This window comes from Chiloscyllium punctatum, chromosome 13 (assembly GCF_047496795.1).
Source record: "Chiloscyllium punctatum isolate Juve2018m chromosome 13, sChiPun1.3, whole genome shotgun sequence".
Lineage (NCBI taxonomy): Eukaryota > Metazoa > Chordata > Chondrichthyes > Orectolobiformes > Hemiscylliidae > Chiloscyllium > Chiloscyllium punctatum.
Genome location: NC_092751.1, coordinates 110,015,309 through 110,029,927, shown reverse-complemented (window position 1 = coordinate 110,029,927; position 14,619 = coordinate 110,015,309). Strand labels below are relative to the sequence as shown.

At 41.1% G+C, this 14,619-nt stretch overlaps 1 protein-coding gene across 2 annotated transcripts in view; it reads left to right on the top strand.

The window, feature by feature from the left end:
• LOC140484768 (wings apart-like protein homolog) overlaps positions 1-14,619 on the top strand; it is a 212,149-nt gene that overhangs the window by 167,671 nt on the left and 29,859 nt on the right. For both annotated transcript variants that reach the window (XM_072583591.1, XM_072583592.1), the window contains one exon: positions 10,569-10,744. In XM_072583591.1, the coding sequence (XP_072439692.1) occupies positions 10,569-10,744 (176 nt within the window). The remainder of the gene's footprint in view (positions 1-10,568; positions 10,745-14,619) is intronic.

Here is a 14,619-nt window from a genome sequence, read left to right as displayed (position 1 = left end):
ATGGCATTTAGTGTGTTTTGAGTGGACTTGAATATAAAAACTGGGATGTACTTCTAAGCCTCTATAAGGCTCTGGTCAGACACATTTGGAGTATTGTGCGCCATTTTGGGCCCCATACCTCAGGAAGGATGTGCTGGCTCTGGAGTATGTTCAGAGGAGATTCACGAGAATGGACCCAGGAATGAAAAGCTTAACGTATGAGGAATATTTGAGGACTCAGGGTTTATATTTTGTGTTTAGAAGAATGATGGGGAATCTAACTGAAACATACAGAAGACTGGCCTAGACTGAGTGGATGTTGGGAACATGCCTCCATTGGTAGGAGAGACGAGGACCCGAGGGCATAGCATTAGAGTAAAGAGGAGACCTTTTAGAACAAAGATAAGACCCTTCAGCCAGAGAGTGGTGAATCTGTGGAATTCACTGCCACAGAAGGCTGTGGAGGCCAGGTCATTGAATATTTAAGACTGAGATAGATAGGTCTTTGAGTATCAAGGGGGTCATGGATTATGGGGAGAAAGCAGGAGAATGGGGTTGAGAAACTTGTCAGCCATGATTGAGTGGTGCAGCAGACCCGATGGGCTGAATGGCCTAATTTCTGCTCTCCTATCTTATTATAGGAAGAATATCATTGCTGTGGAGAGTGTGTATGGAAGATCTACTAGAGCGTTGCCAGGGCTGGAGAATCATAGTTACGAGGAGAGATTGGAGAAGTTGGGGTTGTTTTCCTTAGGACAAAGAAGACCTGAGGGGTGACATGATTGAGGTATACGAAATTGTGAGGAGTGAAGGCAGAGTCGACTGGAGAAACCAGTTTCCATTGGTAGAGTTCAAAAACCAGGTGTCATAGATCAGTTGAAATGGCAGAAGGATTAGAGGAGAGATGAGGAACACTTTTTTGTTTTTACAGAGTATCTAGACTTTGCTGACTGAGTTGGGTGATAGCAGAGACCCTAAACTCTTTTAAAAAGTGCCTGAATCTATGCCCTAAGTGCTGTAAGCTGCAGGGTTATGGGCTGTGTGCAGGAAGATGGGATTAGAAGGGGTACCTGTGTGTTTTTGCATCATATGAGGAAGGAGAACTAATTGGACAGCTCTTTCAAAATACTCAGCTAGATGGTTATTGCAGAGGGCTTATTGGCTTCAGTACCATCCTCCACCAATCCAAATTTGATCACTCCGCAGTTTCACTAAGTGCATCTTTCTATATTCTTGTGCAACCACAACTGTCCTTCCATTGTATACAAAAATTAACATATAATTAACACAGATATGAAGGACTAATTTGTCAGCTACCATGCTGTAAAATCGTTAGATAAATTCATTTTTTTGTAGAAACAGTCCAGTTGACCGAATGAGTCTGTCCCAGTGTATACATTCCATTAAACTCCCCCCTGTGTATTTCAGCTCACCCATTCAGTGGAACCCTTCTCCCTTCTGCAGCTATTTAGCTACTCCTTAAAAGAGTTTCTGATAGATTTGTCAGATGATAGATGGCAGTGGTTACCATACCCCACAGGTAACCACTAGGTAAAAAGGTTTCATGTGAATTTGTGACTAACTTATTTGAGACTTGTACAAAATTCAGACTTCCCAACAAGTGGACACATTGCCCTACATTAAACCCAGCGAACCCTTTTAGTAATGTTTTTCTAGAAAAATGTATCTTGTTCAGTCCTTTCTGATGAGTACATAATCTCTTATCAAATTTGTAGATTATATTTTTGCACCTTTACTACTGCTGCTTTTTAATAAACGAAGATTTTATAGGAGTATTTTGAATCCTTTTATACTAACTATTTTGGCTATCTTCCCAAATATTATTATTTCACAACTCAACTTAGTGGGTGGCACAGTGGTTAGCACTGCTGCCTCACAGCGCCAGAGACCCGGGTTCAATTCCCGACTCAGGTGACTGATTGATTGTGTGGAGTTTGCACGTTCTCCCCGTGTCTGCGTGGGTTTCCTCCGGCTGCTCCGGTTTCCTCCCACAGCACCAAAGAAGTGCAGGTCAGGTGAATTGGCCATGCTAAATTGCCCATAGTGTTAGGTAAGGGGTAAATGTAGGGGAATGGGTGGGTTGCGCTTCGGCGGGTTGGTGTGGACTTGTTGCGCCCTTCGGCACTGTTTCCACACTGTAAGTAATCTAATCTAATCAACTCCTTTCAAACAGAAACTAGCCACACTCAACCAGCAGTTTTATTGCAGCCTAATTTATGTATTAAATTATAAAATTAGAAATAATTCTGGAACTGGCACTCTATTATAGCCAACTAAACGTACAGAATTCCTATCAGGTACTCAGAATTAATCTTGGTACAGTTTAATATAGCTCATTGTACATGTCCTTCCTGAAGGCTGGTCCACAGTTGATAGATTTTTCTCATATTACTTTGTGGCATCAGTCTTTTCATTTATTGACAACTTCTTCAATTTTCATTGGCATTCTCATCCTTACTCCACTTTCTTAAAATCCTTTTCCATAATGTCCCTTCCTAGTCCACCTGCAGGAGCCAGCGGCTGAGGTCGTATCATTGGGCGAACAATGCCGAACCCTACGTTAATATTCTGGGGATAGTTGGTTCCAAACTAACCACAGCAGATGGCACAATTTGTATTGAATTCAACATGAACACAATAGAGTTTGATAAAAGGATCTGCAATTAAAAGCTAGTCTAATGGCACCTTGGTTCACTAATGCCATTCAAGGAATTAAATCAACCATCCTTATCTGGTCTGGGCTACATATGACTTCAGACACACAGCAATAATTGGGCAATAATTGCTGGTACCGCCAGCAATGTTCACATCCCATGAACAAATTATTTTTTAAAAAATGTTCTTTATTATGTTCGGCAAGGTTCATGATCACCCGCAGCATTCAATCATGTGTTATCTTTTCTGCCCAAATGATCCAATTTGTTCTCATCCAAACATGTCAAATTGACTTGGCAATTTGTCTCCTCTGTCTTAAGATCCAAGTCTCAAATCTGTTCAAACCAATGCTCCAAACTAAGTTCTTTGCAAGTCACTGACTGTGTCATTCATGCAACTTGTTATTTGCCAAATATTTCTTACTAAATATGGCCCACCCCATTGTTATGCTTTTTATTTCTTTGGAGCATCTTCCATGTGCAGACACTATGCTCCTTAAATACTTGAATTCTTACAGTTCTTGTAGTTCTTTTTCTTCTCTGAACAGATGAATATTTCATGGTGATTCTGAGAGGCTTTATCAATGGTCAGCTTCATTCCAAATTTCATTGTTGCTACTAACTTCTAGTTTTATAATCTACTCTGCGCTCGCTACAAGTGTTTGGTCATGTGGAAAATTAGGTGATGTTGTAATGTATACCGTCGCATATTCACATCTCTTCCCCTGTAGACAAACACTCCTGCATAAACCTAGCAGCGGACCTGATGATAAATAGGAGTCTTGCTGAGCAACTCTTCCAATCAGACATGATTTCAACTTCCTGTTAGCTCCTATTTTTGCTGTTGGTCTCATGAACGTATTCTGGACTCTGTCTCTCTTTTCAATCTATTCCAGTACTTTTCAGCACTATCAAAACAGCTTAATCGCTCAACGCAACTTCTCCCACCCTTTTTGACCCAGGAATCTGAACTGACATTTTTGATATAGTTCTATGCCTTTCTCCATTCTGTTACTTTTGATTCATGGGTAGTAAGACTAACTTAATCAAAGTTAGAATGTTGGTATATCTTTGGCTTCTCTCTTCGGCTGATCATCATTGTTAGCATCAGTTCATTTGGTCATTCACTAAGTAACTCTGCAGCTGTATCTCATTGATATGGAAATACAGAATGATAGGAATGATACAGCACAGGTCATAGCATATGACCTGCTTGTTTAGCCATAGTGTTTATATGGCTACTATAGTTTAGTTTCTGGTCATTTATAACCCCAAAGGATGATGATAGCAGGGGATTCAATGATGATATGATCATTGCCTGGCAATTGTGTGGCACAAATGTTACTTGCCACTTGTCAGCCCAAGCCTGAATATTGTCCAGGTCTTGTTGCATTTGTACTTGGACTGCTTCAATATCTGAGGAGTCACAAACTAATGTTGTAACGTCAGCAAACATCTGCATTTCTGACCTTGTGACAGTGGGTAGGTCACTGATGAAATATCTGAAGATGGTTTGGCTCAGGACACACCCTAAGGTCCCAGATCTGAGATGGCTGACCTCCGGCCATCACAACCATCTCCCTTTGTGCTTGGTTTGGCTCCAAACAGTGGTAAATGCCCCCACTCTTTCCCCTCCCCCAACCTAATTGCTATTGATTCTAGTTTTACTAGGGCTCCATGCTGCCACACTTAGTCAAATGCGACCTTGATGCAAAGGACAGTCACACTCCTCTCTGGAATTCAGTTCTTTTGTCTATGTTTGAACCAAGGCTGTAATGAGACCAGGAGCTCAGTGGCCTTATTGCATGGCCTTATCGAAACCTAATAGGTATCAGTGAGCAGATTATTGCTAAGCAAGTGCTGATTAATAGCACTTTTGGTAACCCTTCCATTACTTAGTTGATCAAGTGAGTCATTCAATTATATTGAACTGCTTAAATGACTCTCAAAAATAAAGCTGGACGAACTGACCAATGAGCCAGTAATTAGCTCTGTTGGGTTTGTCCTGCTTTTTATGCACAAAGTGTACCTTGGCAATTTTTCAGTCATCAAGTAGATGCCAGTGTTGTAACTGAACCAGAAAGGTTTGACTAGGGTATGGTGAGTTGTGGAGCACAAATCTTCAGTGCTATTGATGGAATGTTGCTCAGGTCTGTAGCCTTTGCAATACCCAGTGCTTCTAACTGTTGCTTGTTATCACATGGCGTGAGTCAAACTGGTTGAAGAAGGCATCTGTGAAGCTGGCAACCTCTGGAGGAAACAGAAATGGATCATCCACTCGGCACTTCTGACTATAGGTTGTTACAAATACTTCATTCTGCCTTGTCTTTTATGTTAATGAGCTGGGCTACCCTGTCATCAAGGATGGGGATATTTCATTGTTTCATAGTAATAGAAACAGGAGTACGCTGTTTAGCCCATCGAGCCTGCCCCGCCATTCATTAAGATCATGGCTGACCTATCCATTGTCTCACTCCTCCTGCCTGCATTGTCCCCATAACCCTTAGTTCCCCTACCATGCAAAACATATCCAACTGTGTCTTGAACATATTTAATGAAGCTGTGTCTATTGCTTCATTGGTCAGAAAATTCCATAGATGCACTACTCTCTGGGAAAAGCAGTTCCCCCCTCGTCGCTATCCTAAATGTACTCCCCCTAATCTCGAGGCCATTACCCTAATCCTAGTCTCGCCCACCAGCGGAAACAACTTGCCTGCCTCGATCTTATCGATCCCTTTCAGAATTTTATATGTTTCTATAAGTTCCCCTCTTATTCTTCTAAATTCTAGTGAGTACAGTCCCAAGCAGCTCAACCTCTTCTCGTAGGGTAATACCCTCACCTCCAGAATCAACCTGGTGAACCTCCACTGCAGCCTCACTAACACCTTGTACAGTTGAAGCAGAACCTCCTTGCTCTTAAATTCAATTCTTCTAGCAATGAAAGCCAATATTCTGTTTGCCTTCCTGATTGCCTGTTACACCTGCAAATTAAGTTTTAGCGATTCATATAAGTTCCTTTGTGCAACAGCATGCTGTAGCCTTTCACTATTTAAATAATATTCTGATCTACTATTTTTACTTCCAAAGTGGATAACCTCACACTTACCAACATGGTACTCCATCTGCCAGACCCTTACCCACTCTCATAACCTATTTAAATCTCTCTGCAAACCTTTCACATGTTCTGCACTGATCGCCTTCCACTCAATTCAGTGTCATCAGCAAACTTGGATGCGTTACATTTGGTGCCGTCTTCCAAATAATTTTATATGTGTATATAAATAGTTGCGAGCCCAACACCGACCCCTATGGCACCCGCTCACCACTGATCTCCAACCAGAGAAACGCTCATTTATCCTAGCTCTCTGTTTCCTATTGGTTAACCAATCCTCTATCTATGCTAGCACATTTCCCTCAACTCCATGCATTCTTATCTTATGGGTCAGTCTTTTATGTGGCACCTTACCCAACGCCTTCTGGAAATCCAAGTATACCATATCCAGTGGTTCCCCTGCATCCACCATGCTTGTTACATTCTCAAAGAACTCCTGTAAGTTTGCCAAACATGACCTTTCCTTCTGAATCCACACTGCGTCTGCCTGATGGAACCCTTTCCATCCAGATGTCTCACTAGTTCTTCCTTAATGATAGCCTCCAGCATTTTCCCAACTAAGATGTTAAGCTAACTGACCTATAGTTACCTGCCTTTTGCCTACACCTTTTTTTAAACAGCGTGTGACATTTGCTGTCTTTCAGTCCGCCAGGACCTGCCTGGAGTCTGGTGAATATTGGTAAATTATCACTAATGCATCTACTATAACTTCTGCCATTTCTTTCAGCACTCTGGGATGCATTCCATCAGGACCAGGGGATTTATCTACCCTTATACCTCCAGTTTGCTCAACACTTCCTCTTTATTGATAACAAATGAATTGAGGTCCTCGTCTCTCATTGTATCCTTAACATCATTCTTTGGCATGTTAGACACATCTTCCACTGTGAAGACTGACACAAAATAGTTATTCAAGGCCTCGGCTGTTTCAGCATTACCCCATATTAATTCCCCTTTCTCCTCCTGCAAGGGACGTATGTCCACTTTAGCCATCATTTTCAGTTTTATATATTTTTAAAAACTTTTCTGACCTGTTTTTATATTCTGTGCTAGTTTGCATTCATAATCTTATCTTTTTTTTCTTTATTGCTTGCTTTGTGGTTCTTTGTTGCTTTTTTATAGTTTTCCCAATCTTCCTGTTTCCCACTAATCTCGGCTACTTTGTAAGCCTGAGCTTTTAATTGGATGCCTTTTCTTTATTCCCTTGGTTATCCAAGGCTTGCTCTTCTTACCTTTGCTATCCTTGTTTTTGATCGGAATATACTTGAGCATTTGTAAAGCCTCCTCCAGTGAGTTGCTTAATTGTCCGCCTCCATTCATGATTTGGTGTGGTAGGAATGTGGAGCTTAGATCTGATCTATTGGTTGTGGGATCTCTTAGTGCGAGCAATCACTTGCTGCTTATGCTGTTTGGCACTCAAGTTGTCCTGCGTTGCGGCCTCAGCATTTGGTATCTTATTTTAGGGATACCTACTGCTGCTCCTAGCATGCCCTCCTACACTCTTCATTGAATCAGAGTTGTGCCTCATGCTGATCTTTCACAGGTTTACACTTTCTGGGATAAGCCTATGATTTGGCAGGGAGTGTGGTGATGCTGTTCATGTGACATTGCTGGTCTGATTTTTCAGTACTTGAAGTCAAAGGTAAGTGAGCAATGATAGTGAAGAGACCTTGCCCAGTTGCTGCCACGCTTCTGTCAATTGTACAAACTTCTGTAACTGCCCATGTTGGAAAGAGTGGATATTGAGACCCAATGATCCTGTGTGCTGTTTTTCTAACTGCAGCTGCACTTATCAAGGCAAGTGATGAATGGTCTGCTATATTAGTGGCTAAGCTTGTACATATAGAACTAGATGTGAGTGAGTGGTCGAAGTACACAACCTTTGCTTTATGTTTGTAGCCAGGATATTGCTGTTATTGGTGCAGTTCACCAGCTGGTCAACAGTAGCCCTCAAGATTAAGTGCTTATGTCAAGGAATGGTGGGTGTGTGTACTTGTGGAAGTAGGAATTATCCAGCATTTTGGCTTTGCAGAAATAATCTGGTTCTACAACAGAAATATATTTCAACAATAATTCTAAATTCAAAGTTAGAATGGAAAAAATAGACAAATTAAGGTTTTTCTGTGAAATTGAAGGGTGTTGATAAAGCAAATTGGGAGAAACACAGGTGAGAACTTTGGTAATCTGAAGACCAGTGTAAAGTTATTATCTTCGATTAAACAGAATCTTATCCAACATATTGCTGAGCTCTGGAATGTGTTGCTCGAAAGGGTAGTGCAGGTCAGTACAATAGAAATGCTAAAAAGGAGTTTGGGTAGATAGTTGAAAAAGAATTAAAATGCAAAATTACGGGGGAAAAGCAGTGGAGTTGGAATCATTGAATACTTTTTAAAAAGTATACACAAATGCAATAGTCTGAATGATATCTCTTGCTAAATAAGTATGGAACTACTTTTTATATTGAGATAACAGTGAAAGGTGTGGACTGCAGAAGTTTCAACCCAATTCCTTGCCTGTGAATAGAAATCAAACACAATTCTAGAAGTAGCAATGCATTGACAGTAATTATTAAATTTTAGATTCTTGATGTGTAGATTAGAGACAATTACAGCTATGGCTGATTGCAGCAGCTTTTATCAACTGCAGCAGCAGTTTTTCTTTCTCTGTTTCTTCATTTTGCTTTATTCTGCTTTTTTTTCTTTCTCATCCCCTCAATCCCATGTCAAACAATGTTACTGGACTAAGTCTGATATCTCAAGGTGTTGGGGTTTTAAGTCAGGATATACATGCCATGCGCAATATGGAATTGCAGCCAACTGTCACATTCTGTTATGTTGATGGGCAGCAGGTCATCTCCGTTACATTGCCAGTTTGTCTTACAACTCTTCATTCCTGAAGAATTAGGGCAAAACTCACTTGAATAAAGGCAGGAGATAGCAATTTTGTTTTTCGCCAGCCTCGTTAATTTGAGGGCAATTTAGTGGCAATGGTGGGAATATCATCAGCCCAAAATACAGAACAAAAGGCTTGAGCCTTTATTTCATTGGATAGAGGAATGGTCAACCTGTGAGCATTTTTAATCATTGCTGTTATTACAGGGGTGTTGAAACATTTCCTTTTACTGAGCTGTGATTATGATGCAGTTCTGAGGAAGGGTCACTGGACCTGAAACACTAACTTTGATTTTTGTTCACACATACTACCGGACCTGTTGGGCTTTTCTAGCAGTTTGTTTTTGTCTGACTTCCAGCTTTTAAGGTTTTTTCAGTTTTAGTTTTTGTGATTACATTGCACCTGGCTGATCCATGTAAATGTAGTGCATTTAGGATTGCCCAACTGAAGTAGTTAACCAAAACTACATTGTGAATATGATGTAGTTTAAGTGACAGTGAGAGTTAACATAGTGACAGTTTGAAAATGATTACAAAAACGTACTTTCCGCTTCCGTCATCATTGTCTTCAGCATGGCAACATTAAAGTTGTGAAATGCATCTTTAGCCTCTGAAGTTGATCAGATATTACATATGTCTTTTTGGGGAGAGTTTCCACTTTATAGAAAGCAAGCTCCCTGAGCCCCAAGTTGTGCAGAAAATATTGTAGGACTGTCTATAAAGTGAGAAACCATTTCATCTATTGTACCACTTATCTTTACATGTTCCATAGCTGACAAAGGAAAGAGAATCTCTGTTTTTGTTGGGATGTCAGGTTTTAGTGATCATTCTGGAGGCAAATACCACATTTTTATCAAATTTCAAAATGAGGCACTTCTATGGGCCTGCATTGGTTGCTGTTGTTATACTAGCTGATTACCTGTTCATTTCAAAACCCAGCTTGTGACCAGCATTTTCTTCTTACCTTTATGTCCCTGCCTATGTGATTTTATATTTTTTTAATGATCAGGAGTTGATTTTGTTCTGTGACTGTCAGCAAATGACTGCTGAATCAGTGTGTCTTTGCCCTTTGCCAAGAGTCAATGCATTTTAATGTTCCATCGCTGCATTGAGACTAGTGTGTAAGATGTTTGGCGCTTCCTCTAGGAAGCCAATATTCAAAGCAATACCTGTAGCATTTCAATCCATTACAGCAATTAGACCGTGATTTAGAAAATCATTCTCAATGATGCAGGATTTGAGATTGCCAGACTAGCTTATCTATCTACTCCATTATGTGCATGAAAAGGTTGTTTCAGAATGGTGTCGGCTCAGATGGCCTGTCAAATTCAGCAATCCCTTGATCTACGGAACTCTGAGAATCATATGGGACCTGTGTGAGTTCTTGTGCGCATATGCTAGTCTTTTAGTGTAACATTCACCAATTATATTAATCAATGAGAATTCTCAGCATATTAGGTCATTAGTTTTACTCATGTTCAGCTTTTAAATTAGAGAAATTTGTTGCATTATCAATGTGTGGGAAAGTGGTGGTATAAAATGTTGATTTTTTTACTGAATTCACACCTTTTTGTTCTTCTGCTTCAGGGAGAAGTTAAAGATCAAAGGACAGCTAGCCAAGGCTACAGCTTTTGACCATAGCTAATCTTTTATTATCCCAATCACAGGAACAGCTGGAGACAAAAGGGAGCAAAGCGTAAAACATAGGTCTCATCCTATTTAACCATTAGATTTAAAGACTTTGTTACCCCAAGTGCTGCACTCTGAAATCAGTTAACATTCTTTTGCAATATACTGAATTTCAATTGGATTTAGGCTGCATGATTTAAACTGTTTAATGTGAATCAAGCTACAGATCTTCATATAAACAGCCCTCCTCCTGATAACTTAGTAAATGTGCTTTATCTGCAGAGCTTTACGACATTGTGAGCAGCTGATCACACAATACAATCGAGAAGAAAACAAGGTTTTCATGACAAACAGCAATTCTCTACCACAGTACAGTGCCTCCAGCCATATTGGCAAAGCAGTGGAGGACTGCATGAGAGCAATCTTTGGAGTCTTATTGAATTTGACTAATGACAATGGTAAGTTTTTAAATGGAGGGACCATTTGACCAAACTTGAAGGGCTGATTGGCCTACCTCTCCTATTTTCCATGTTTCTATCTGTTCCCTGCCACTCCCCTCAAACTTGAGTTAATAAGTGAAATGCTGAGATTTGAGAGCATGATTTGTCGTGACTAAGCCATAGGTTCCTATTACGCACTGGGGTTTCGAAAGTGGAATGGGTATAAAACCAAATTAAGGTAATTGGAGGAAAAGGTTGTATAAGACCATTAGACATTGGAGCAGAAAGTAGTTCATTCAGCCCATCGAGTCTGCTTTGCCGTTCAATCATGGCTGAGTTTCTCAACCCCATTCTCCTGCTTTCTCCCCGTAACCCTTAATACTCAGGAATCTATCTCAATTTTAAATATATGCAATGACCTGGTTTTCACTGCCTTCTGTGGGCTGTGCATTCCATAGATTCACCACTCTCTGGCTGAAGAAGTTTCTCCTTATCTCCATTATAAAAGATTCTTAAATTAAAACTAAAAAAGATTAAAACTTACTCCAAAAATATGCTTTGGAATTCCATAATCTTTGTCTTCTGTAACGCAACGTTAAAGTTATGAAATATATCTATAGCCTCTGAAGTTGGATCATATTACATATGTACCAATGGAAACGTTTTCCCAACATCTACTCTATTCCGTGCATTTCAATTGGATTCCCCCTCATCCTTCTAAATGCCATCAAGTATAAACCCAGAGTCCTCAAATATTGCTCATATGTGAAGCTTTTCATTCTGGGGTGATTCTTGTGAACCACCTCTGAACGCACTCCAGGGCCAGTACATCCTTCCTGAGGTATGGGGCCTAAAGCTGCACACAATACTCCAAATGTGGTCTGACAGGCTCAGAAGTACAAGTCCCCTCAAAATAAATGCCATCACTGTATTTGCTTTCCAAACTACTCATTCAACCTAGAAGTTTATCTTGAGAGAATTCTGGACTAGAACTCTCAAGTCCCTATTTAGAAAGTAGTCCATGCCTCCATTCTTCCTAACAAGATGCATGACCTCTCACTTTGCCACATTGTACTCCATCTGCACTACTTTGTCCACTTTCCTAACCTGTCCCTCTACCTATCTTTGTATCACCTGCAACTTGGCCAGAAAGCCCTCATTTGCTTCATCTAGATCGTTAGGGTTTAAAATAAAAAAGTTGTGGTCCTAACACTGAGCCCTGTGAAATACTTGTCACTGGCTGCCATCTTGAGAAGGACCTTCTTATCCCCACTCTCTGCTTTCTGCCAGACAGCCAATCTTCTATCCATACCTCACCTGTAACAACATGGGCCCTTACCTTACTCAGCCTCCTGTGTGGCATCTTGTCAAAGGTATTTTTGAAGTCCGGATAGATAATATCCATTGGCTCTCCTTGGTCTAACCTGCCCATTACTTCCTCAAAGAATTCAAGCAAATTGGTCAGGCATGACCTCCCCTTGATGTAACCATGCCGACTCTGCCCTATTTTACCATACACTTCCAAGTATTCAGAAATCTCATCCTTCACGATGGATTCCAGGATCTTACCCATGACTGAGGTTAGGCTGATTGGTCTGTAATTTTCCATCTTCTGCCTAACTCCCTTTTTAAATAGGGGTGTCACGTTAGCAATTTTCCAGTCCACTGGGACACTCCCTGAATCTAGTGATTCCTGAAAGATTATCACTAACGCCTCCAGTATCCCTTCAGCCATTTCCCTTGGAACTCTGGGATGTAGTCCATCTGGTCCAGATGATTTATCCACCTGCACCTTCTCCTCTGATGGCCACCATAGTCCGCTCTGCCCAACCCCCCCCCCCCCTTTGAATTTTTGGGAAATTACTCCTGTCCTCCACTGTGAAGACTGACATGAAGTAATTATTCCATTCCTCAGCCATTTCTTTGTTTCCCAATGCTATCTCTCCAGAGTCATTTTCCAGCGACCCAATGCTCACTTTTGCCTCTTCTTTTGCCCTTTATATATCTAAAGAAACACTTAGTCTTCCTTTATAACACTGGCTAGGTTACACTCATATTTAATCTTCTCGTATTTTTGTTGCCCTCTGATGATCTTTGTAAGTTTCCTAATCCTCTGGTTTCCCACTGCCCTTTGCCACATTATATGCTTTCTCTTTTGCTTTTATGCTATCCCTGACTTCCTTCGTCGGCCACAGTTGCCTCATCCCCTCTGTACCATGCTTCTTTTTCCTTGGGATGAATCTCTGCTGTGTCTCTTGAATTACTCCCAGAAACTCCTACCATTGTTGTTCCACTGACTTTCCTGCAAGGGTCCCCTCCCAGTCAATTCTACCCAACTCTTCTCTCATGCCTCTAGTTGCCTTTATTCAGCTGTAATACCTTTGATTCTATTTTCTCCTTCTCAAATTGCAGAGTATGTTCAATCATTATGATCACTGACTCTCTCTAAGGGCTTCTTCACTTACTCTCCCTTATCAAGTCTGCCTCATTGCACAGCACTAAATCCAGTATTGCCTGTACCCTAGCGGGCTCCACCACAAGTTGAAAAAAAAGCCATCTCATAGACATTCCACAAATTCCTTTTCGTGCAATCTACTACCAAACTGATTTTCCCAGTCCATCTGCATATTGAAATCCCCCATGATCATTGTAACATTGCCTTTCCTACACGTCTTTTCTACCTCCTGGTGTATCTTGTGCCCCAGCTCCTGACTACTGTTTGGGAGCCTGTTCATAGCTTCAACGATGTTTGTTTTACCTTTGCAGTTCCTCAGTTCTACCAGCACAGATTCTACACCATCTAACTCTAACTCTGTTTTTTCCTATTGATTTAATTTCATTTCTCACTAATAAGGCAACCTCACCCCCTCTGCCCACCTCCCAATCTTTTCGATAAGACCTATATCTTTGAATATTCAGCTCCCAATCCTGATCCCTGCAGCCAAATCTCCATGATGCCCACCTTGTCATACCTGCTCATTTCAATCTGCACCACAAGCTCCTTTGCTCTATTCCTTTTACTGTGTGCGTTCAGATATAACATCGTGAGTCCTAGATTAACTGTCTCTCTTCTCATTGTCATTTGTTTGTCCAGTGTACTTGAAGTTTGATTGCTAACTTTTCAGATACTCTGTCCTATTTGTCTCTGTGATAGAAAGCTTACTGAGTTCTGCACTCTTACCACCTCTTTTAACTCTGGTCTGTTAATGTCCCCTATAAATGACACCCCCGCCCCCTCCCGCCATTTAGTCTAAAGCTCTGTCTACAACCCTAGTTACGTTATTCGCTCAGACTCAGGTCCCAACACAGTTCAGATGAAGACCATCCCATCGGAACAGCTCCCTCCTTCCCCAGTACTAGTGCTAATGTCCCATGAATTCAAACCAATTTCTCCCACACCACACTGTTTACCTGCTTCATTTTATGGACCCTGTGCCAGTTAGTTCATGGCTCAGATAGTAATGGAGATTATTATATTTTTGGTTCTGCTTTTTAATTTAGCTCCTGGCTGCTCATACTTCCTTAGCAGAACGTCTACCCTAGTTTTACCTATGTTGTTGGTACCTACGTGGACCATAATCACTGGGTCTTTACCCTCCCAGTCCAAGTTCCTCTGCAGACCAGATGAAGTATCCTGAATCTAAGCACCTGTCAGGCAACACAACCTTTGGATCTCTCGATCCTGCTCACAGGTCAGTGTCTATGCCCTAACTATACTATCCCCAATTACAACCAAATTTTTCTTCTCTCCCTGAATGGCTCCCTACACCACATTGCTATGGTCCGTCAGCTCATCCTCCCTGCTGTCCCCAAAACTCTTGAACATGTTGGTCAAGGATAAGCACTGAGACTCCTGCAACTCTACCTCCTGGATCCCTCTACCTGCCTCACTC